Here is a 25,615-nt window from a genome sequence, read left to right on the forward strand (position 1 = left end):
ATACCATTCAGTGATCAGTTCTTAAAAGAACCATTTCTTTTCTACACGTAAATAATATTATAATAATCAAGAAGCTTTTGTCCATTTGAAAGTTTCCATGGAAGCTTCCTAATGGAACCACAGATTCTAATAAGGAAACTTTATTTTCAAGAGTGTAGGTGTAATTGCATCAGACAGGCTGTCAGCCAATTGCACTGGCACAAATGTGCACACACCAGAAAACTATTCAATTGCGTACGGCCCAGTGGAATCAAAGCAGCAGGCCAACAGGAAGGATGGAGTATTGTGTGATTCAGGACATGCTGCTGCAGCTCCTGGGTCAGTAAGGCACCGTTCCTGACAGCAAACTCCTGCCAGGCACTTGTAATTCTAGTAACTATGGCTGGTCTCACCCTACAGCTTCCCACGGTAGTGGATGGAGAGGTGAACACCTCTGATTTTACATGTATGTGCTTAGCACTATATTGTGTGAAGTGGAATGTTTCTTTTGAAAACGCCGTGTGTCTGACATGGGAAACCGAAAGGCTGTCATCCTTGAATAGATCCTCTGTTCAGACACTCAGTGGCTAAATCCTCTCTTAACCTCTCTTCATCTCTATTCAGACTGAGGCCATCAGTTTAAGGTCACTATCAGAGCTGCTTTGTCCTTCAGACTCAGGAGCATAGCATAGCCTCCACATCAGAGGTCAAATTTATGCATTTAGCAGACGCTTTTATCCAAAGCGACTTACATTGCATCAGGCTAACAATTTTTCCTAACATGTTCCCCGAACACAAAAGTGTTTTTTTCTTAATTGCATTTGGATTTTTTTATTTTTAAAAGAAAACAATGCTTCTTTATTGGAGGCCACTGTATGTGTGCATGTGGGTCCAAATCCAAGGCACTATTCCCACAGTATTCTTCCTATTGTCCTGGGAGAGAGGGAGGGCAACTAATTAAAAAGAGTGGAAAAGAGGAGACAGAGAAACAGACAGAAGGAAGGAGGGAGGAACTGAGGGGGTAAAGATAGAGCGAGATGAGACAGTGGAGAGAAGAGGCTAATTGAAAGGAGAGAAATGACAGAGAGCGAGAGAGAAGGGAGGGCTGATGAGGGGCTGGGATGCGGGGGGTGTGGGAGGGAAAGGAAGACTTTGCCAAAGTGCCCAAGTTCAGTCACTTGTGCTGCTGCAGCAGAAAGTGGGAGGACGAGCGTAGCCAGGGTGACTGAGAGGTAGGAAGGGCCAGGAAAAGCAGCAAAAGTGAGAGAACACAGGACAAGGACTGTCCTTCTCTGGCTTCAAGTCCAGGGGGTCTGGAGATGTCAAAACACGACTACATATAAGAGCAGAAACAAGTACCAGACTTAGTCAGCAAAAGAGGTCTAATAAAAACTCCCAAGCAAGCGTGCTTGTATTGTGGTCGGAGGATAGAGGGAGAAGTAGAGGAGAAGAAGTTGGAGAGGAAAAAAGGAACTAGGGAGGGGCGTGTTCACATTAGAAGGTGGCTGCTTTCCTTACAGCTGCATTTGAAGGACAGAGGAGGAATCCATCATCTGAGATCATCTCAGATCATCTCACACATCTCCATCCATTCAACAGTCCCTTGCAGGGATAGAGGAGGACGGAGGACCCTGTGGCGATGAAGAGACCTCATGATTACAGTTCCCCAGACTCAGACACGGATGAACTGATTGATGTCGGACAGGAAGACAGCTACTGGTGAGGACTTTGAGTGTGTATTATATAATGTGCTGATGATATATGGTGTCAGTGACTCTGTTGAACATGCAGAGCTCACATTACTCAGAATTTATAAAGACTGAATCATGTGTTAAAAAGTGCCATTTATGGTGAATTTAATTAAGTATTCATTGAAATGGACAAGCTATAGCTCTTTTAATGCAAAAATAGCAACTTTGGTTGTCAAAATGCAAGGTGTTTTTTGACAGCTGCATTTTCGACTTTGCGTGGGCCTTAAGAGTTGGTGTTGTTTATAATAATTCATAAAATGTTTAACATTCACAATTTAAGTTATACAAATGCTATATGTTGTTATGAAGATTTTTGGCATTGGCCAGGATATCAATTTTAACAATTTTGGTGACACATCATTTGGTAAAAAAATGAGTTATCCTTTACACTTATTTACATAATTATACTATTTCATTACAAGTATGTACTATGGGATATAATTACAAGCAACACTAAACCAAACCCTAACCCTAAATCTGTAGGAAGTACATATTGTTAATTAAAATTACTTAGTACTTGTAATTACACTGTAGCAAAGGCACATTGAAATTTTTCACTTCTTGATATTTTTTATGTTGTACTTTAATATTATATGGTGCCTCAGTATATCCAGCTAGGTTTCACCAAGAAGCATAGATCCTGCATGAGGGGACAGCCAAGTCATGTCCCAAAAATCATCAAATACTACAACCAAGATGTCATGTTGTTGTCCCTCCCTAAGAAGTGCATATCACTACACTACACTGTTCCTGATAGCTGAGTACGATGACGCGGGAGTTTATGTGAGCAGACCCACATTGTCAAAATCACGCACAGGGCCAGTGTCTAACTGGGCAGCTGATGGAGGCCCATAATGATCTTATTTGTTTTAGTCTTGAGAGGCGTATCTTCCTATTGCTGTGCCACTGATGAGAATTAAGCTCAGCATGCTTTTCCCTTCTCTGTCTGTTTTGCATTTTTCTCGCAGTTGCATTTAGTCTTTTTGATGCAGTATTTTCAAAGCTGTGACTCAAATCAAAAGCAGACTTAAGACGCATGTAACCGCCGTTTGGTCCTTTTGATTTGTGCCCTACGATGACCAATGGTTTCTCATCTTATTGCATTTGAAAAACTTTTAACCAGGATGCAAAAACTCTATACAACAGTTTATTTCTGTAACTAATCTTCTTTTTGGACTAGACTCTTTTCCTCTAAACAAACCTAATGTCTGCGCATTAAGCCTCTTAATGTTAAAAGGAATTACAATATGATATAAAAATAATAGTTATGCATGGAAGTCAAAGTAAAAGCAAAACAAACACTGTCATTCTGCTGGCAGAGCACGGAAAGTGCCCATGCAAACCAGATCCACATTGAAGGATAATACCATCTATTGATGTGCTCAAAGTGCATGCGAAAGCCACCATTTCAGCCTGCCCTGCGGATATGTAATCATCAAGTCTTTTGAGCTTAAAAAGAAAATGCTTTCGTACTATGCAAAAACCATAACATATCAGCCATCTGACAATAATGTCCAAAAACGCGTTAAACCAAAATAATCTTGTTTTCTGTTTACCCTGGTCCTCCCGTGTCTAGCAGTTGCCCAAGACAAAATAGATTGGGTTTGATGATGTGCAACAGCGTTTCTGCATTGTATTAAGTACAGTAATGACAACAATATGCATTGACATCAAAGCTTCAATCTGTCCCCTTCCCCGCTCGCTCTTTCTCTTGATCAGCCCTGTCACTGGGTCCATGTCTCCAGGCAGTACCTCACAGATCCTGGCGCGCAAGAAGAGAAGAGGGGTGAGTTTACGTCAATCCAGCTTTGTTTTTCCCCTGCTTTTTCAAGAACAGACCAAATATATAATTCGGATATGATCTTGGTACAAGGTCTCTTCTGTGAATACTGGCCTCTTTCGAAACTCCCTGCAACATGACCCGCTGCAGCAACATGCATTTGTACAGTTTAAGCCCTCTTGTCTGACTTTGATTTGTGTTTTTCTCTTTGACTTGGTATTTTTTTTTTCCAAAATCTGATTTTAGAAATGCTGCAACTAAAGCCTCGGCCACAAAAATAATCCAGTTAGCAAATGCCTTTAACTTCAAATTGTCGCTATCTTTAAATATATTCTGCTGGATTCCACAGATAATTGAGAAGAGACGCAGGGACAGGATCAACCACAGTCTGTCAGAGCTCAGGAGACTCGTACCCAGTGCTTTCGAGAAACAGGTAAGATGATCAGACTGAACGCCACAGGATCAGTTAGATGCTTTAAATTTTCAAAACAGCTTAGTGGACAGAGTTTCAACGTACAGTAACAATAAAAAAAAATAAAAATAAAATGTTTCAAAACTAAAACCAGTAAATTTTTCCCAGGGCTCCTCTAAACTGGAGAAGGCTGAGATTCTTCAGATGACAGTGGATCATCTGAAACTGCTGCATTCCATGGGCGGCAAAGGTAAGAGAAGATATTGAGCAGGAGAACCTTCAGGACCGTATACAGTGTTACTGCTACTATAACTATTGCTCATCCTTTGGGTTATGGATTTTGGCAAGCCCATAACCTCAAATATTCACTTGTGATGCCTTGTTGAGCAACCAGAACAGCTTAGAAACAACACAGGAACATGCTAAAACTTTAGCAACTGCAACAGGAACACCATTCATTGCAACAGTGCATGCTTGCACGTTCAGACACCACTCGAATTTACTTCTGAAAACAATTCGAATTTACTCTTTACATGTATTAAAACTTATTTTAATTTGACTGACAATTAAAACTTACAGTGTACTTTTTGCTATCTGGTCAGATATCATTAAGATTAATCACAACGGTGCTATTCTATTTTACAGATACTATTTTGATCTGTTTTAGTAAAGTGACATAAAAATATAAAAAACAATTATTTATTTGAAAAACAATCAAGCAAAATATTTTTTCACATAATATAGGCCACACTGCTGTTTAAACATCTGGGAACAGTGAGATTTTTTGGATGTTTTTAAAAGAAGTCTTTTATGCTCCACAAAGCGCATTTATTTGACAAAAAATCAAGTATATAATTAGTTTTCTCTGTCCTAGGCTACTTTGATGCTCGTGCTCTGGCAGTGGACTACAGGACTCTGGGATTTCGGGAGTGTGTTGGAGAGGTGGTAAGATACCTCAGCTCTCTGGAGGGGGTCGAATCCTCAGACCCCATTGGTGCACACCTTGTGTCCCATCTCAGTCAATGCGCCAGTGAGCTGGACCCTCTCCTCCAGAGCCCCGCCGCTTTGCCTTTCCCTCCTTGGCCCTGGCCCTCCTTTCCACAGCTGACATCCACTTCATCTCCAGCTTTGTCTAGCCCGTTTCCCCCTACCACCTGCCGAGATCTGACCCCCCATGGCACCGCCGCCTTGCTGGGCTACCCTTCACCAGCCCTGCGAGTGGGATCTTTGAGCACCCAGGGGGCATTACTGAGTCCAGCGCTGACCCCGGGGCGTCGAATGCCCTCTGTCCCCAGACATCCACACAGACTTCAACAGCACTCGCCTGATGGACCCACAATCCCTTCATCCTCCTCATCCTCCTCCAACTCCCCTCCCCAGATTTCCTTCAGACCCTTTGCCCCTCTGGGGTCTCCAGCCCCAGGTCGCAGGGGTTTGGGCACCTCCAGTAAGTCTGGACAGGCCTGGGGCACAGAGATTGGGGCATTCTGAATCAGAAGTTTGGAGTTTATGACAGCCTGAAAGGAAAAAAAAAAAACATTTCTTGGTCATTCAGACTTATTTATGACCATTACTGCCTTTTAAAGGAACTACAAAGCATTGAACAATTCAAATAAAATGTGTTTTCGGTTGAATCTACTGTTCCAACATTTATACTCTCAGATAAAACAGATACAAAAGCTGTCAATAGGGTGATGCCCTTTCAAAAGATACACCTTGTTACTCCTAAAGGGTGCATATTAGTACATAAATACATATTAGTATATACCGATTGACTACTTATGTATTTTTTTCTGAGAGTTTAGAAATAATTGAACAAAACTTTTTAGTTGTTTGTGATTTTTCTGCTTACAAAGAAAAATAGGATTGGAATGATATGGACTTTAGAATTTAAGTGTAAAATCAATGAAATGCATCTATCAGAAAGACTGCAATTTAGTGATAGGAAATTGGATTTTGAGCTCCATATACCCGAACTTTCTAGAATTTATTTTTATTAGTGTACTTGTTTACTCAGTCATTTATACATTCACTTGGATTCTGACATGATATATCATACATCTGAGATGGAAATTCTTGAGAAGATTACATAAAGACAAATTAAATGTGCCTTGTTAAAACAGTGTTCCTCTTGTTCACTTACTTCCAGAAGATGGCAGCACTCGAACAAACTCACAGATCACAGCTCTCTCAAGGCAGGGCCATGTGTGCAGAATTTAGTGAACCTCTTAAAAGTGAGTTCCCTTTTCCTGAATCCCATGATCAGAGGAAAACTATTAGCAATGTTATGTCTTATTATTCTATACCTGGACACCCAGTTCTTTTATCAAAAAGTTAATTTAAATAAAAAAATATATATATACAAATCTCGCAGACAACTCTAACTTGCATCATAACTAAATTTTATTACCAATATTTTGTTCAATTGACTTTCCTTAAAAATAACAATTAAAAATCCATTTAAAAACAAAACGCTTATAAAATTTAAAGGGGAGGTTTAATGCTATTTCATGCATTCTGACATTCACAGTTAAAGAGTTGAATCCTCATGCTAAACGTTGCCAAAGATTTGATAAACGAGTTGGATGTATGATAGAGTATTTTTGTGCCAAATACACTGCTTCAGGGTTTGTTAAAGTAGTGTAAAGCCGTCTTTTATAAATCTGATAAAACTAAAGACTCGTTGGAAATATGAAGGATGAAATACTTATCTATAGGTACTAAAGATTAACATGAGAATGGCATAAAAAGTGTGTGTGTTATGTCCCCTTTAAAGAAGAGATGGACTTACCAAGAAGGTGACTCTTATCTGAAAGACTCCTCTGTGTGCTATAAGAGTAAGGTGCCATTTAGAGCATCTTGTTTCCTTTAGCTGTCTCCACTCTCCAGTGATGGTGATGAGGACACTGCGGTACAGCGACCACTCAGTGAAAACATGGTGGCTGCTGGCCCTGATCCTGCAACAGCAAGAGGAGACCAGGCGCACCGTGTCCTCTCAGTGCCTCCGCCAACCACTCTCCATCTACAGGCTGTAATTAGAGTGAAACCAAACTAACCTGCTCTCTTCTAAATACAAGGAAAACAAAAAAAGGGATCTTGTCGCACACATTTATACACAGAAGAAACATAATGCTATATAAGAGACAATGTGTTGTATAGTCAAAGTCAGACGGTTATTTAAAGGGATAGTTCACCCAAAAATTACTAAAAATTACTCACCCTCATCTCGTTCCAAACCTGTATTAGTTGCTTTCTTATGTTGTACATAAAAGAAGATATTCTGAAGATTGTTGGTGAACAATTGGTGGTTCCCATTGACTTCCATAATATTTATTTTCCTACTATGGAAGTAGGGTTAGGGTTAGGATTTGGGTTTTACTTAAGGGTTAATTGCATGTAATTATGCATAATTCATTGTTATTCTAATAGTTAAAACATGTAATGTGTAACAAGGAGACTTTAAAATAAAGTTATCAAATGGAGAAATATAAAACTATTGATTTAAAAATGTTTATTATGTTAGAAACAATATATGACATGTTTAATGCAAAGTATATTGCATATAACAAACATTTAAGTAATTTGAGAGCGAAGGGAAACTGAATATATATTGTTTGCAATGTGAACAGATATTGCTAAAGAGTTTTCTTGCATGATTATAAATGCAGCGTATTTTTCTCCAGGAATTCTGGCTTTTAATATCATTATTTAAAAAATAAAACTGAAATAACGTAGGCTGATGGCTTCCACAAAAGCATGAATTATCGATTAACAACCTTGTCACTCACAGTCGATGTGTTGTTATTAAGTCAGTAATCATTAAATCAATGGGACCTTTACTTTATGAACCCATCTGCACAACCCTGATTTTTAGGAAATATCTGACAGTCAGAATTACATATTCTAGAAACTGGTAATGCACACACACACACACAAAAAGAAACATAATTGTATTTAAGCAAAAGTACAAATGATCACATTCTGTGACAGAGGGCATCCATTATGTCTGACTCAGAAAAAGATCAGCTTTCCAGAGACACCACTGGAAGGATCATGCATCATTTACAAGATTGTCTCAAATTAAAAGTGGGGTTAACCATGGAAACTGAATAATCATGTGTTTTACCACTAAAAGGGCAATTAAAACCCTGGTCTTTGGTGATGTGATGAAGGAGAGTTGCTTTTTTTATTCTTGGGTTGTTGTTTGTTTGCTTGTGTTTTCCTCAGTTTGAACCTTAAAATGGGCATGGAATGTGTGTATGCCTGTGCTAGACTGTGTGTCTGTGAGGGATGTGGTGCAACAAGGGGCAGATTCTCATGTGAGTGGCGTGTGGACTGTGTGTAGAGAGATTCGCTTGTTGATCGTGGTGTGTGTTTATGTTAGTGAACGTTTAGGCTTGAGTGTGTGTGTGTGTGTGTGTGTGTGTGTGTGTTCAGTCTTCCATTCTTTCGGCACCAGTAGAATCACTGCTGCAACCACAGCTTCCAGTATGGGCCACCACAATCACATGAGGCCAGCTTTCCCACGGGGAGGGGCCACGGAGAGAATAAACACTAAAGAATATGATACACACAGGCAGGGTAGATATTTTCCTGTCAATATGAAAACAAGGCAGTCAGTCTAGATTTTTTTTTCTTCCTTTTTAGGAAGTCTGACCTTACTTCTTGTTCCTTCAGCTTGTTCCATGCAGTGTATTGTTGCTTTGATAGAGACTTAAGTCTTAGCCCATTTTACACTATGCAGGCTGTGGCTATTTTAGCCCTTGATTTGTGTACCAGTAGAGCTAGCAAAACAGTTCTTCACTGCAAAGTTTGACATTATAATGACTACCAATTAAAGCTTTTAACAACAGTGCAGACAGCTTCGAGATATATGCATTGACAGGTAATTTACAATTAAATCTAAGAGCCTATCAATCCAGTTTTCTTACATGATACAGGGAGATAGTGCAGGTCTCATCCTCTCTGAAACAACAGACACATAATAAATATCACTGCCCTCTACTGGTCATGCTCTGAGAAAATCATCTCACAAATACCAGTGCTTCTCAACCAAGAGGGCTGCAATGACTTCAAAATGTTTAAATCAATATTAATATAATAAAATATAAAAATAGGCCTATATCAAAAAATATAATATCAATATATGTGTACATGTTTATTTTTTATCCTGGTGGGGACTACACACACACACACACACACACACATATATACATACACACACATATATAATAAAAAAACAGAAATATTAATACTTTCAAATACTTAGCAAAAATGTCAATATTTGTAATTTTACAGTATTACTTTTCTTACTGTATTTTTGTTCAAATAAACCCCATGTGCTCAGTTATATTACCTGTTTTACCTGAAGAAAGGCTAAAATGAGCATGCCAAAAAAACCTTGCCTTGCCAAACACAAATTTAATTCAAACTCAACACTACATTTGTTAATTCATTTTATTGTTTAATTAAATTAGGAAAAAGCACAGAGTATTGGGCCTTGACAGTGTGCAGCATTGAATCCTTTTGGTGTACAGAGCTGACAGGCCAGAACAATAATCATACTGTGTGCAGCTTAAAGGGTTAGTTCACCCAAAAATGAAAATTACGTCATTAATAACTCACCCTTATGCTGTTCCAAACATGTAAGACCTCCTTTTATCTTCGGAACACTGTTTAAAATATTTTAGATTTAGCCCGAGAACTCTCAGTCCCTCCACTGAAGCTGTGTGTACGATATACTGTCCATGTCCAGAAAGGTAAGAAAAACATCATCAAAGTAGTCCATGTGACATCAGAGGGTCCGTTGGAATTTTTTGAAGCATCGAAAATACATTTTGGTCCAAAAATAGCAAAAACGACGACTTTATTCAGCATTGTCTACTCTTCCGTGTCTGTGTGAGAGAGAGTTCAAAACAAAGCAGCTGGATTTCCGGTTTGTGAATTAATCATTCAGTTCACCAAATCGAACTGAATCGTTTTAAACGGTTCGCATCTCTAATACGCATTAATCCACAAATGACTTAAGTGGTTAACTTGTTTAATGTGGCTGACACTCCTAAGTTCAAACAAACCAATATCCCGGAGTAATTCATTTACTCAAACAGTACTCTGACTGAACTGCTGTGAAGAGAGAACTGAAGATAAACACCGAGCCGAGCCAGATAACGAATAAAACATTGACTCGTTCACGAGTCAAGAACCATTTCTGTCAGACGCGTCCGAATCGAGAACCGAGGAGCTGATGATACTGCGCATGTGTGATTCAGCGTGAAGCAAACCAACACACAGGGCGTCTGAACTGAACTGATTCTTTTGGTGATTGATTCTGAACTGATTCTGTGCCAATGTTATGAGCGCGGGTAAACCGAATGCTTGAATCAAGGGCAATCATCGCCAATGACGCCATTACGTCGAGCGCAAAAGAACCGGTGAACCGTTTTCTTCAACCGGTTTATTGAATCGAACTGTCCGAAAGAAGTACTGGTGATCCGAAAACCGATGCAACCGGTTCTTCACTCATGAACGAGTCAATTGTTTGTTATCTGGCTCTGCTCTGTGTTCATCTTCACAGCAGTTCAGTCAGTGTACTGTTTGAGTGCATGCATTACTCTGGGATATTGGTTTGTTTGAACTCAGAGGGAGTGTCAGCCACATTAAAAAAAAAAGTTAACCACTTAAGTCATTTGTGGATTAATGCGTATTAGATGCGAACCGTTTAAAACGATTCAGTTCGATTTGGTGAACTGAATGATTAATTCACGAACCGGAAATCCAGCTGCTTTGATTTGAACTCTCTCTCACACAGACACGGAAGAGAAGACAATGCTGAATAAAGTCGTAGTTTTTGCTATTTTTGGACCAAAATGTATTTTCGATGCTTCAAAAAATTCTAACTGACCCTCTGATGTCACATGGACTACTTTGATGATGTTTTTCTTACCTTTCTGGACATGGACAGTATACCGTACACACAGCTTCACTGAAGGGACTGAGAGCTCTCTGACTAAATCTAAAATATCTTAAACTGTGTTCCGAAGATAAAAGGAGGTCTTACATGTTTGGAACAGCATAAGGGTGAGTTATTAATGACATAATTTTCATTTTTGGGCGAACTATAACCCTTTAAAGCCTTTACACGCTCAAAGCACTTCTCACCAAGGTACACTGATGTGCCTTAAGCAATTGTCAAGTCTATTTGACTTTGTTCATGTAAAATGCATTGTTTTACAACTTGGCCAAACTTTGGCATTCGTTAAGACACAGAAAAATAAACCGTGGATATCAATCCATTGAAAAGCAGCTTGTTGCATTAAATGCTAATATTATACTTGTAGTTTTACATACTGCATTGCATTATCGAAGAGGTTCGTAAATTATGCTTATAGCAAATACCATAGGGGGGAACTTTAGAAAGTATTTTAGACCCTTAACACTAGTCAGGGTCAGTATAGATTAAGTAGCTTGATACAAAGAGCTTACAATAACTATGTATATAAAAACAGAGCCATTATAATCAGAATATTACTTTCAGATCAAATCTGAAAAAAAGTGTAAAATCTTTTATGTATATGTACACAATTCTGTATGCTTGAGTCACATTTCTATCCAATGAACCATTATTGTGAGAAACACTGATTTCCATGAGGGCGAAAACTGCAATATTCTCACTTAACTGCCAAGTTTAGTTTTACCTGAGTTGGTATATCTAGTAGGGATTTGTCTACCCAATCTTGTCTTTAACTATTGCATATGACAATTAAGAGACTGTTAAGCTCTTAAAATTCACAGATTCACAGACTTCAAACTGGGTTCAGTGCCTCCGTTGTGTCAAATACAACACCTGTCCAGCAGGTTTCTCTAGACTGCTCGCTTAAGATAATAACAGGTAGAACTGTTATATATGAGAACACTGAGAAATTAAAGCAAACAGCTTTAGCGTGATAAGAAAGTTATTAGTTTGCACCTTACACATTTTTCCCTCTTGCAGGAAGCGTTAAGACTGTATTGGAATGCAAAGTATACTGTATAGAGTAAATATTGCAGTTACTACAAGCGTGATTACTGTAGATACATAAGAGTGGCCTCCCTACCACTAGAGGCACCAGAGAATTTAGAGTGTCAGGCTTGGCTGAGAACCACGTCAAGCCACTTTGGAACAAAAAAACGACTCAGTTCTTTGGTTAATCATCATCAGTAGCCTCCCTTTTCGATTCATCCAGCTTTTGCTCCATGAGTTGAGAGGTCGGGCTTGAAGGAATAACCACTTCCACAGGATGAAGCATGTCTCCTTCTAACTCGATGTCTTTCCTCCGAGACAGCTCCTCCTGGATGCAAACACATAACACGCAAGTGAACAATCCTGACCACAAAAGCAGTCCAAGTAGTGAATTAACAACAACCTCTAACCTGCTCAGAGAACCGCCGACTCATGATTTGATCTCCAAACTCCTGAGTCTCGACCTCTTCGTTGATGGAGTGGCAGCTGGGGCTGGGTACCTCTATCCCATGGCTCTCTAGTATAGCAGCCTCTGAGTGAAAGCGACAGATAACGATAATAATGATGCTGAAAATTCAGCTTTGCCATTACAGGAATAAATAACATTTCAAAATATATTAAAATATAAACCAGTTGTTTTAACCTGTGCGGATATTTCAGAGCCTTTTTTTCAAAAACATTACAAAAAAATCTTACAGAGACCAAACTTGCGTATACTTCATAAACACACAAATAGACAAATAATTATTTTTAGTAGCCAGGGAACCTTTCTCACCTATGTTTGCACGTCTCTTCATCTCCTTCCTCCGATTTGCAAACCAGTTGTACACTTTGAGAGCAGTGACTCGTTCAAATTCGGACAGTTTGCTTCCTGAAACAACATTTATATAAGAAATTAATCATTTAAATCAATTAGTAAAGGCATTTATACATTTAGTGAGGCAGGGCTAAATTTGTAACAAAGATGGCAATGCCAAGACTAGTCTGGATCTGTAGCAGTTCAGATACTCATTGCAATCACTTACCAGGTTTCTGAATGACAGAATTACAAGCATTGGCAATTTCCTCTCTTTTGGCTTCATCGGGATACTGATTCTCTGTAAAGAAACTGAGAACAAACAGAGCGAATCAGAACAAGACTTGTGATGTCACAATAATTGTTCAACCAACAGGAAATAGGAATGGCCTTAGAACAGTGCAGATTAATAAAATAGGCTATTTAATGTTTATGACAATGACATTAAATGTAAAAATGCTTGTGAACAAAGAAAATATTCCAATTGTATGGGTACATTGTTGGGCACCATAACTCAATATAAAAATATGGGGATAGTGCCATTACAAAAAAAAAATCTGAATTTGTGAATCATTCATTGGACGGATATTGTAAAAAAAAAAAAAAAAAAAAAAAAATATTATATATATATATATCGATTATTTGTTCAAATTAAGCACTTGAAAGAAGAGTGAAAATCATATTTAACTGCAGCACATATGTTTTAGAGAGTTTTATCTCAAAGGAGTCATGCAAATGTTCTTTTACAGAAGTCACCCTGAGAAACAATTACTGTCTGAATAGTGCCAAAGACAGTAATGTTCTGTGATTTACCTCTCCATGATTGACTGACACTCCTTTCTCCAGGTGAAGCGACTCCCTCTACGTAGTCTAAAAGGCCCAACAGCTGCCCTTTCTGCAGGACTTCCAGCAAATCTCCAGTCAGGCTCCTCTTTAACCAGAGAACGCACGGACAATGTGGCCCCTGTTGTGAACATTATCCAAAATGATGGAATACAGAACTTAAAACGCATACAAACCAAAATAACAATCAAATATAAATTCACTGCATTGTTGTTATTTACTCACTGGAAGATAGAATGACTGTCTCCCATGGAGCACAAAAGGAGATACTTATAGCAGATTTTTTATGATGCCCTTTTCAATAAAATAAATGTGAATACTGACCAAACCATTGCAGTCTCTGGTCCCCATCCACTTTCAATGCATTAAATTTTATTTTTAATTTCTTAGTTTGTGTTCCACACAAGAAAATCATAGATGTTTAAAACACTGTGAGGGTGTCATTTTCAGTTAACTATACTTTTATATATAGCTTATTTAATTCGAAAAGATTCTAAAGCCACCTTTCCACTATTTCCATATGTTTGTTACATATCACCCCATAGTGGCAATCAAAACTGGTCCTGATGCACATACTATATGTACGAATATTTCCACGCAAATGATCGCAACACATTTAAGAGAAAAGCATAATGGGTTTTCTTGAGCTAATCATTATAAATAATTATGTAATATTTAAAAATAATTATTTTGGACATCATTTATAACTGCCCATTTTAAGAAATAGTACTTAAAGAGCTGAATTAAAGAATATTGATAGGCTATTAGGTGTTTATATATATATATATATATATATATATATATATATATATATATATATATTATTAGAACCAGTCTAGCTGCAAAAGTTGAAATATTTCAACTCAACAGAATCTCAAATCGTATCTGAAAATTCCGCTTATGCATATGACTGGAACTCTACACAGCTGCCGTACTACTCTAAATTAGAAATGAATGATATCCGGTCTGTTATATTAAGAGATATTGAAAAGGTGGCTTTAGACTCAAAGAAAACAAATATTAATTTCTCAAACTGTTTGTGTTGAGGTGAACTTAATCTGTGTTTCCTTGCAGCAAAGACGTTACCTGACTGGGACTGGTGAGCAGAGTACCAGGGGAGGAGGTGCATCAGCAGTTCTCTCTGCCTATTCAAAGGAGTGTCAGTCCTGCTCCTGGGGACCTGAGCATGCTGGTTTTCACTCCATCTGATTCCTTTAACCCATTTGGGCAATCAGAAAACTGTGTTAACTAGAGTCCCTTCAAGGGACCAAAAACTTGCTGTGATGATCATTAACAAATATTAACATAGTGCTCAATGAAAACCCTATGAGAAACTTAATTATAGACACTTAACAGTGTTAATAGACATTCAAAAATATTGAAGTTTATGGAGCCATGCTCAATTCTCTAGTGCTGTAGAGAAGGTAAAAGCGTCATGCTCAGGGGTCTGTTAGTAGTGTCGGGTGTTAACTGCACCTAAGTGCAGAGAGGACATGAAAACCAGCATTTGACAAACCCAGGATCAGGACTGAGTGCTACAGAAGAATGTCTAACCTGGGAGATGGAGAGCAGGAGTGGTCCTGGAGGGCTTCACATTACATAATTAGCTCCTTTACGCATCAACACGTTCTCTATATTATAAATGTGAGATGATGCAGGTGTTGGCAGTGTTACAGCCTAAAAGGCTTTAAAGCTAATTTCTGACTGCCACAGCCTACACTTCTTAGTTGTGCCAAGAATAGCATTAACCTAAGTACATAATTAATGGGAAATGACACCAGTTGATTGAATTTCAATTCAGTGCGGCAACATGACATGTCCTTCCAATACACATCTTGATTTCTCTAACCCTCAAGGACCATGCAAACTACATAGGGAAGATATGGCAGAATAGCAAATGAAGAAAAAAATAATGAAAAAAAAACTAAATATAAAACTCTATTCTTGTTTAAGCCAGCCCCAAGCCAATTCAGGCCACTGCCTTGTTTTTGAAAAGTCACCCCCTTGGAGAGGAACAACAACTCACCTGGGCTGTTGCGCTCCAGCAGGTACCAGCGATAGAACGCCCTGCGTTTGGAGTCGCTCATCTCCAGCCCCTGCTGCAGAAGCCACTGGGAGATGTAGCTCTGACTAATACCTGCAGAATATCAGTCAAAAATAAAATAAAACCGGGTTACAGAAATGGCATGAAAAGCAGAAAGTACCCGAATAAAACCAATAATTATCATTGGTAACAAAAAATATTAAAAACATTTTTGGTAATTTAAACAAATCTGAAATCAAATAAAACAGAAACATTAGATGAAAAACTGGAAGCTAGATAATATTTAGAAATGTTGCCTTCGCTAAATGTTGTAGCACTAAATTAGAAAGTAGAAAATTAGAAATAAAATAAAAAATTTAACTAAGACTGAAAAAAAAGCACATAAATAACTGATTATTAAAATAAAATAAATTCAATTAAAAAAGAAAACATACAAATTTAAGCTAATTCAAAATACTAATAGTATAAGTAACACTAAAATAAGACTGCTTTATTCTATTGGTGTGATTGTACAATGATTTTAAAATATTGTTTAAATTGTTAAATAAAAGTTCAGCATGTTCAGCATCAATGCAATACTGACTTACAACAAACTTTAATTTCAAACAAACATCTTGCTTTTTTGACGCACACTGTTGTGTAAAAAAATTAAATAAAATAACGTCCTCGAAATAAACTGATTTGGATACTATAAGCATATTTGTACCCAATCTGTACTCTGTGCCCTTCTGAATTTTCTATATTTCTCCATAAATATGATCCAAAAGGTAATCAGATTTTGCTCTCCGAAAAGAACATTGCTGCCCATCAGGAATCTGCTAAAGATCATGTAAACAAGCCAGAGGGCTACTGAAGAAATATTTTGTGGACGGATGAGACCAAAATAGACATTTTTGGTTTAAATGAGAAGCGTTATGTTTGGGAAAAGAAAAAAAACACTGCATTCCAACATATGAACCTTATCCCATCTCATCCCAACATGTTGGTGGTAGTATCATGGTTTGGGCTTGTTTTACATCATTGATGGAACAATGAATTCTGAATTATACCAGCGAATTCTAAAGGAAAATACCAGGACATATGTCTGAGAACTTTATCTCAAGAGAAAGTGGGTCATGCAGCAATACAATGACCCCAAGCACACAAGTCATTCTACCAAAGAATGTTTAAAAAAGAACAAAAGTTAATGTTTTGGAATGGTCAAGTCAAAGTCTGGACCTTAATCCAACTGAAACCCACCAACATCACAGAGTTAAGGGGGTTCATTACGGAGAAATGGACTAAAATTCTCTGTCAACTTTCAGAAAACCTGATGAATTATGCAGAAATATAGAAAATTCTGAAGGGTTCACAAACTTTCAAGCACCACCATACATTAAAGGGTTATTTCACCCAAAAATCTAAATTATGTCATTAATAACTCACCCTCATGTCGTTCCAAACCCGTAAGACCTCCGTTTATCTTCGGAACACAGTTTAATATATTTTAGATTTAGTCAGAGAGCTCTCAGTCCCTCCATTGAAACTGTGTTTACGGTCTACTGTCCATGTCCAGAAAGGTAATAAAAACATCATCAAAGTAGTTCATGTGACATCAGAGGGTCAGTTAGAATTTTTTGAAGCATCGAAAATTTGGGTCCAAAAATAACAAAAACTACGACTTTATTCAGCATTGTCTTCTCTTCCGTGTCTGTTGTGAGCAAGTTCAAAACAAAGCAGTTTGTGATATCCATACACAAATCATTCGATGTAACCGGATCTTCTTGAGCCAGTTCACCGAATCAAACTGAATCGTTTTAAACGGTTCGCGTCTCCAATAAGCATTAATCCACCAATGACTTAAGTGGTTAACTTTTTTAAAGTGCCAGTAAGATGAAAATTCTAAGCTTCCTATCACTGTTTATAAGTCCTGTACAACAGGTTTAAATCCATCCAAGGTTAAAAAACATTGTAATTTTGTCAAAAAATCATTTTAAAAATACCTCAATTCTCAGAGATCCCCAAACGGTTCGCGCGAAGCCCAGACAAAGGTTGCAGACAGCACACATACTGATAAGACGCTCGGAAGAAAACAACTTACAGGTTGTGATTCGGAGATGCTTTTTGGTCCAAATAAAGTTGGTAATGAACCCTTTTTTATGGCCAAAGGCATTGAAAATCCCGTCTTGAACTCACCGAGATTAGAAAAGCAGTCATCAGTGAAATGTTGTGAACACAACAAAAGGGATTTGTTGTACTGCTCTGGTATCGTGGTAAAAATGAATTTTAGCCATTGGTTCTTCTGATCTTCAGAGTTTTGTTTCTCCCAAGACGGTAGGCGGAGATTATTATGCAAAGTGTTCTAGTGACGTACATAGAGATGGGCAAAAGATTTGAAATCTATAACGACTCGTTTCAGCGATTCAGAGTCGACTCCTTACTTTAGAAGCCAATAACTTTATAAATCGTGTACTTTTTGGTTTAATAACTTTGCACATTGTTTACACTGATGGACAGCTACATCATACACTGTAATACAGGTAATTTTTGATTTCCCATCTGTGTGGCTCTTTAATGTGGCTGACACTCCCTCGGAGTTAAAACAAACCAATATTCCAGAGTTATTCATGTACTCAAACAGTACACTGACTGAACTGCTGTGAAGAGAGAACTGAAGATAAACACCGAGCCGAGCCAGATAACGAACAAAAGATTGACTCGTTCTCGAGTCAAGAACCATTTCTGTCGGACTCGTCCGATTCGAGAACCGAGGAGCTGATGATACGGAGCATGTGTGATTTAGTGTGAAGCAGACCGACACAGAGCGTCTGAACCGAACTGATTCTTTTGGTGATTGATTCTGAACTGATTCTGTGCTAGTGTAATGAGCGCGGGTAAACCGAATGCTTGAATCAAGGGCAATCATCGCCAATGACATCATTACGTAGAGTGCAAAAGAACCAGTGAACTTTTTTCTTCAACCGGTTTATTGAATCGAACTGTCCGAAAGAAGTACTGGTGATCCGAAAACCTATGCAACCGGTTCTTGACTCGAGAACGAGTCAATCTTTTGTTCGTTATCTGGCTCGGCTCGGTGTTCATCTTCAGTTCTCTCTTCACAGCAGTTCAGTCGGTGTACTGTTTGAGTGCATGCATTACTCCGGGATATTGGTTTGTTTTAACTCAGAGGGAGTGTCAGCCACATTAAAAAAGTTAACAGCTTAAGTAATTTGCGGTTTAATGCGTATTGGAGACGCGAACCATTTTAAACAATTCAGTTCGATTTGGAGAACTGGTTCAAGAAGATCCGGTTACATCTAATGATTCGTTCACGAACCGGATATCATACACTGCAGTGAACACGCTCACAACAGACCCCGGAAGAGAAGACAATGCTGAATAAAGTCGTAGTTTTTGCTATTTTTGGACCAAAATGTATTTTCGATGCTTCAAAAAATTCTAACTGACCCTCTGATGTCACATGAACTACTTTGATGATGTTTTTCTTACCTTTCTGGACATGGACAGTAGGGGTGAGCGATATCTCGATATTTAAAATATATCGAGATATTTTTTAAACACATTATGGATTTTGACATATCGTTTATATTTAATTCTGATTCCGCCACTTTGCTTGTTTGCCTTCTCTGTGCTGTGCTCGCCCCTGCCTCCTTGATTTTGTTCCCACTCACCTTACGTTTACAGAACTAGTCTCAAAAAAAGTCTAAAACAAAAAAGGACAACTGGCTCCATTACATGGAGATACTTTGGTTTTAAGGCGTTGGGCAAACAGCAGGCAGATGTCTACTGTACGTAGGCTGCTATGATTTCCGCAATGCAGAAAACGTGGACAAAATCGCAGAATACAGTCATAAACACGGAATTTACAGTTTAACGTGGAATGACACGAAATTTATCAAATTTTGAATGAATTAATCAAAAGTAGGTCATTGCACTTACATAAAATCGCGATATGGACTAATATCTGCAAATATTAAGTAGGAAAAATCTATTTAAATATAAATCCTGCATGTTCTGCATGTCTGTGTTTATGAATGGCACAGAGGTGCGTCTTAGTTTATTACAAACACGGAAGCGCGCGTGACGCATGCGGTGATTTCAGCGTCTAGTCTTCTCACTAAATAAAGACGAAAACACATGAAGAACATCTCAAGAACTGCACTGAGAATCACTTCATGAGCATTTGACCATTTGATTTGAGTAAAACTAGCATCATATATCACATCATAGACTGTAGTATCACATACACTGAACTGTAAAGATACAGATCTAACCGTCAAAATAAAAGTATTTACCAGAAATATATTACTATTGTTCAGCAGAATGTACATAGCCCACTACAACTACTATTTAAATGAAACAAACATAATTTTTTAAGGAATAATCACACAACATTTCTTCCATGTTTTATTTTTAATAGTAAATCCCCTTTATTTACCCAAAAATAAAGTTTGCTTAATTTTAAATAATTAAAAGATAAAATTAATGTTTTATGCCTTCATTTGATAACCAAATGTAAATGTAAATACACAGAATTTCTGAAGGGAAAAACATTTCACATAAGGCTATTTTAAGAAACGTTTTTAACTAATTAAGTTGTTTTTATGCATTTAAATAATTACACATGCTAAAACACAGAAATTAGGTAACAATAAAACATATGGTGAAGAAAACAATAAAACGTTTCATAGGGCTCTAAATGTAATATTTTGCATATTTCTTTTTACAGTAGTTTTTTGGTGGGTATTTTTCCTGTAAAGATAGAGATATATATCATATATCGTATATCGAGATATATATTTTTTCTCCATATATTTATTTATTTATTAATGACATAATTTTGATTTTTGGGTGAACTAACCCTTTAAGTATGTGTGCTATCTTTTTGACAATGTACAATGTCTTAAAGAAATGGAAATGCAAACTGAACTTGAATTCACAGTTTGTTTCCACAGACTTCAACTATTTCATTGTGTAGACATGTTTAATATCTATAAAAAATTGAATAATATATTTATTTTAGTCAGCACAGGAAATGAAGAATAATCTGTTTTGGACATGTAAATGATTATAGGTTTTAAATAAAATAAAAAATATACTTTAAGTGGTTTGCCTGATTAGAAAATTGCTGTTTTTGGCTACACTTTTCCCACTGCAAGACAGAAAGGATTCAGAGTACCTGTGACTTGTCCAACAATTGCCTGTGAGATCCTTCTGTTATTGAGAAAAGACTTTATCTCTTCTTTCACGAGGTTGCTGTCCCTCCTAGTCCAAACAAAGACAAGCATTACAGTGACACTGTTCAAAACAAAACATAAATATTACATTTCATTACACACTGACATAGTGAAGAACGTTAGCAGCTTTAAAATAATTTTATAAAACATGTGTTAATTTAGGTCTCAAGGTTCTATAGCCTTCAATTATCCTATAAATTTAAGACAGAAAAATGCATAAAAAAAAGGTAATGGAGTCTTGGAATAGCACTTAAACTGAATTTCACAGGAATCTTAATTTTTGAAATATCAACTTCAAATTTGGAACATTACTTAGTTAGACATATGACTATTATTTTTTTGCAATTTTAGTTTCCAAAGTAAAATTTTCATTTCATATTTTATTTTAGTACAGGACATTTTCCTTAGCGTAAACTTAAACTTAAACTCTAGCCTTAAATGGGGAAAATACTGTTTTAAGTCACATTCTCCAGAGCCAAAGCAGTAACAGAAGAAGCTGCAAAAAGCATCCATCAGAACCAACTGTCCACCTGACCTGATTCAGAAAGAGATCTTGTTCTCTGAAAATTACACTGTTGCTCAGGGACATTCACTGCCATTATCAGCTGTTATATTAATCTCTATCTCTCAGCAGACCGGAGAAGAGAAGCCCACAGAAGCAGCTCAAAAACGATACCTCATGTATTCCTCCACCTTCTCCTCCAGATCCCAGTCCTCTTCTGCCAAGTCGTAACTAAACGACCTCTGAACTCCGCTGGGTGGGTACATGGGTGGGGGCGAAGCATCATAACTGTTGCTTGGCGATAATGCAGCATCCATAACAGGAGTCTGTGTGGTGGCTGAGGTAAGAGAGGAGAAGGAAGAAGAGGAGGATGAGGGAGCAGCAGGGGCTGCGGAGGTAGGGGCGCTGGGTGGGGCCGAGTGATTGTTGCAGCATGGGGTACGATGGTCTGGATCAAGCCTCTCTAAAGACTCAAGGGCTTGAATGATCTGAGGTTTGGTCATCCCTGACAGCCTTAAACGCTGGAGCAGGTCGATCTGTTCAATGGTATAGCGTGGCTCCACATCACAACACTCCATCCTTTCATCTGCGGGACAAGACAAGTAGAGAAATTTCAATTGTCATTTGCAACGCTTCAAGAGATTGTAATTCTTTACGTCATTGTAGTATGAATTCTTGTTTTTGGCCAGTTTTCTAATAGTTTTTTGCTTCAAATCAAAGTTTATAATTTTGTGATTCACCTAATAGCCACTTAAATATCTTAAAGACAGAATATTAATCAAAGACTTAAACCAACAGAATATTACATATGGAGGTGGGGTTGTGGTCATTTTTGCACAGAAAAAAAAAATTATAGATATATGTTCCTCGCCATTTGGAACATGTTTTGTAATATGTATTGTAAAACATGCTATACAAATAAATGTGATTTGAACTGGATAACACAAAGCTACTCCATAGCCCTGGAATATAACAAAAGTCAAACTGACCACTTTGATCATACTTTTATGGTACTTTTTCTCATTTTGGAGACTGACAGCGCCATTAACTTTCATTTTATTTAAAAAAGTGAGGAGGACATTGTAAAATTCCCCTTTAATGTTGAACAAAATAAATAAAGTCATAAAGTTTTGGAACAGCACAAGAGTAAGCAGATTTTTCTCAAATATTAGTAAACTGCAAAAGGGATGCTGGACACACATTGCTGTCAATCTCACTTTTTCTTTTCTATCTAACCTTTTACTTAAATCAATTATTTTGCTATACCGCAAACACTGGCAATCCTTCAGGAGTGTACGTTAGTATACAGTAACTTCATATAAAATGTTCGCACATCACACTTGTGGTCGTACCTGAGATATGAGGTGATAATCGGCCGGTTGGGAGCGGTTCGGCGCGTGGAGCCACAGCTGGAAGACACCACTGTCGCATGGTCGAGGAGTCACCCCGCAGGGCACAAGGGGGCTGTCAAAACATCACAAGAACTACTAACAGCCAGTCAGCATGTATCAGTTAGTCATGCTAGACTAGCGATAGAAATAGAAACAACTCGTCCACGGTCTGCTTTAAAAACGACCTTCAATAACAGCCAACGCACGTCTGTGATCATGACTTTATTTTGTGTCAGGCTCGCGCTAGCTGGCTAGCCCCAGCGGGCACGCGCTACTGTGCAACTGCATGCAAGAATTTGTTGCACTTGGAGCTGAATCCAGTGGCTTGAGGGCGGCTTTTACTTCTGACAGACAACCAGACTACGCGTACAGTCATGCCGTACTAGAAAAAAAGTAGCTGCTCTAGTTTTTGAAGCAGATTCGCTTCTCACTGTGTCACTTATTATGACTGCGGTTGTAAGATGCCTTCATAGTAGCAAAGCTTTGATGCACAGAGCGCTAGAGTAACTGTATTTGCCGCTAGCATGAAAAGCTATATGCCCTCGCAGTTATCCGCCTTACCTCCCCGCGCTTCCGTCAAACTGCCGCCGGAGTTGGAGATGGTGCGGTCGGTGCACACCCTGGGTTAGATCCCGGCCCTCCCGTGCGATCACTTGCACTCCGTGGTGCTTCAACTAGCTAATGAAGGTGATCCGAGGAGGGTCACATTGTCCTGGGATGCCGCAGCATAATATTACTGGATAAATGGAAGTCAACAATCGACCTCTCACCCGCAGCGACAGTCCCATGTGGATGCAGGAAGTGGATGCTAGAAGACACTTCCATACGTCTTTAACGACATGTCAAATATTTTACAAGACATTATGAATAAATATTTGGGAGTAGTTGTGAAATATAAAATGAGTTCTTACTTTCTGACAAGTTTGTTTACTTTTGTTAGATTTTGCAGGACTGCTATTCTGTACGGATTTACGTTTTCCTTTTTTTTTCTTTTTTTTTTTTTTTTTTGCTTTCATAATGACACAAATACAAAGCAATAGCTTTCTTTAGTTATATGTAGTATATTATAGTAATAATAAAGTTATAATGAATAAATGCCTGTACAACTAACAAATGTTGTAACAAAGTATGTTGTGTTGGTATTATTTGTTTTATTTCATTCTAAAACATTTCATTCTGTCTAATAAAATGTATACATATACAATAGTAATAATCAAATGAATATAAGTGCCTGAGTTTGATCATTTCTGACCAATGATTAATCAAGTTTAAACAAAACTTTGATTCATAATAATCCACAGCAGAGCACTTCACCTTTAATTTTCATCATCTGAATGAGAAGTCCTGTCCTCAGGAGACCCGGCCAACAGAGAAACCCATCTTAACAGTATTTTTAACAGTATATGTGCCTGGTGCACATCCTGCCTCCTCTCTGTGAGAAGCTGTATCTCATTATGAAAGGCTGATATGAGTGTGCCAGCTCGCACAGATGTAAACTGATGATCCATCTAGCAACTCTGGCCTGCAAAGACAATCAAGATAATATCCAGGAGACAATATTATTATAGCTTGCTGACCAGCATCCTCCCTCAGACTTTATTAGTGCTGCTGGCTATCTCCTGAACTGGACTTCCTCCCTTGCCCAAATTAATATGCTATGGTTGAGACGCCACTGTGTATGATCCAAAAACAAAACCATTCTGGTCCTGATCAAAACTCGAAATACTTTTCTAAATTTCAATCTAATATTCTTAAATTATTTTATCTAACTAGCCATACATAACAAAAACAGAGCCCATATCTGACACACTGGGGCCCTTTCAAACAAAATTACTAGTAAACTTAAAGAGATATTTCACTCAAAAATGCTAATTCTATCATCATTTACTCACACTGAAGTTGTTCCGGACCTGTAGGAATTTTGTTCCTCTGTTGAAAACAAAAGAGGCACCTAATAAAATATGATGACAGTCTTGATGAACTGTCCCTTTAATAAGATCAAATAAAAATACAAATGCACAGCGGAAAGATCTATGAAATGTTTATCTGCTCATCTTGTTTCTTCTACTTGCTTTGTAGGCCAGTGATATTGTTACCATGCCTTAAACATGGCTGCATTCAAAATAAACTTAAAATGATTCAAAATCAGTAACAATTTCATTGCCATTTTATCATATTCTTTACAACTGAAGAAAGTGGATTTGTTACCCTTGATTTGAATTCTCACTCTTATATACTGTATGTCTCAGTTGTGTTGTAATAACAACATGCAGGGGAAAAAACAACAACTATAAGAAGTAGAAGAGAGAAAAAACTGCTAAGAACAGTTTAAGCTGGTTCGTTGGGTTTAGGTGGTCTTCCACCCCGGCCAGGGGCCAGTTGCATAAACCTAATCTGTGACTATTCTGACCAACTAGCCATTGTCAAGGGGTAATGAGTCATATATTTTGGATTTAAATGCAACCAATCTAAGTTTTTATGCAACTGACTTAAATAAATACATTTGATGACTTACTTGTAAGACTAGTCTTAGCATTTTATGGAACCAGCCACAGGCTGGAAGAGCTGAAACCAACCAGCCACCTTAAGCTGATTATATTTATTTGGTTTAAAATTTGTTTTAAAATTAGTTTTTGTTTCATTTTTTTCTCTAAAAGTAGCATGCCACAGTGAACAGGCAGTGCTCTTCCCCTCTTTTGTGTATGTGTCCCTCTTGTGGAGAGAATCTACATCAATTATTATCCTGTTCGATTATGAGACAATATGAGTCAATTTGCTTAAACATTATTCAGAATATTAAAACAAGTAAAGTAATCATTAACAAACGATGTATAAACGTATCAACCCTAAAGACTGCCCAGCCTGTGAGGAAATATCCGGG

The 25,615-nt window shown here is 37.8% G+C and overlaps 2 protein-coding genes across 3 annotated transcripts; one reads left to right on the forward strand and one right to left on the reverse strand.

Annotated features, from left to right (window-relative positions):
* The first annotated feature begins 388 nt into the window (after positions 1-388).
* On the forward strand, positions 389-6,228 carry LOC127935700 (hairy/enhancer-of-split related with YRPW motif-like protein). The gene is made up of 5 exons (XM_052533794.1): positions 389-1,698; positions 3,450-3,516; positions 3,860-3,943; positions 4,091-4,172; positions 4,797-6,228. Exons 1-5 carry the CDS (start codon positions 1,619-1,621, stop codon positions 5,411-5,413), a joined length of 930 nt encoding a protein of 309 aa, XP_052389754.1. The 5' UTR covers positions 389-1,618; the 3' UTR covers positions 5,414-6,228.
* A 4,763-nt stretch (positions 6,229-10,991) lies between these two features.
* On the reverse strand, positions 10,992-23,524 carry LOC127935910 (homeobox-containing protein 1-like). Of its 2 annotated transcripts, XM_052534129.1 has the most exons (11): positions 23,296-23,524; positions 22,696-22,807; positions 21,518-21,929; positions 20,784-20,869; positions 15,587-15,697; positions 14,647-14,772; positions 13,531-13,681; positions 12,947-13,029; positions 12,697-12,792; positions 12,332-12,453; positions 10,993-12,249 (listed from the first exon to the last, which is right to left on the reverse strand). In XM_052534129.1, exons 2-11 carry the CDS (start codon positions 22,772-22,774, stop codon positions 12,106-12,108), a joined length of 1,410 nt encoding a protein of 469 aa, XP_052390089.1. In that variant the 5' UTR covers positions 22,775-22,807; positions 23,296-23,524; the 3' UTR covers positions 10,993-12,105. The 2 variants fall into 2 exon arrangements, with proteins under 2 accessions (XP_052390090.1, XP_052390089.1); XM_052534130.1 differs by lacking the exon at positions 14,647-14,772 and having other exon boundaries at positions 10,992-12,249; positions 23,296-23,517.
* Between the last annotated feature and the right edge of the window lie 2,091 nt (positions 23,525-25,615).

The sequence above is a fragment of the Carassius gibelio genome, chromosome A19 (genome assembly GCF_023724105.1).
Source record: "Carassius gibelio isolate Cgi1373 ecotype wild population from Czech Republic chromosome A19, carGib1.2-hapl.c, whole genome shotgun sequence".
In the NCBI taxonomy this organism is placed as follows: Eukaryota; Metazoa; Chordata; class Actinopteri; order Cypriniformes; family Cyprinidae; genus Carassius; species Carassius gibelio.

Coding starts and splice junctions, on each gene's coding strand:
- LOC127935700 (XM_052533794.1), top strand. CDS start 1,619: ATGAAGAGACCTCATGATTACAGTTCCCCAGACTCAGACACGGATGAA. Junction 1,699..3,449: donor GGACAGGAAGACAGCTACTG/GTGAGGACTTTG, acceptor TCTCTTGATCAG/CCCTGTCACTGGGTCCATGT. Junction 4,173..4,796: donor GCATTCCATGGGCGGCAAAG/GTAAGAGAAGAT, acceptor TCTCTGTCCTAG/GCTACTTTGATGCTCGTGCT.
- LOC127935910 (XM_052534129.1), bottom strand. CDS start 22,774: ATGCGACAGTGGTGTCTTCCAGCTGTGGCTCCACGCGCCGAACCGCTC. Junction 21,930..22,695: donor ATTATCACCTCATATCTCAG/GTACGACCACAA, acceptor CTTGTCCCGCAG/ATGAAAGGATGGAGTGTTGT. Junction 20,870..21,517: donor AAGGTGGAGGAATACATGAG/GTATCGTTTTTG, acceptor TGTTTGGACTAG/GAGGGACAGCAACCTCGTGA.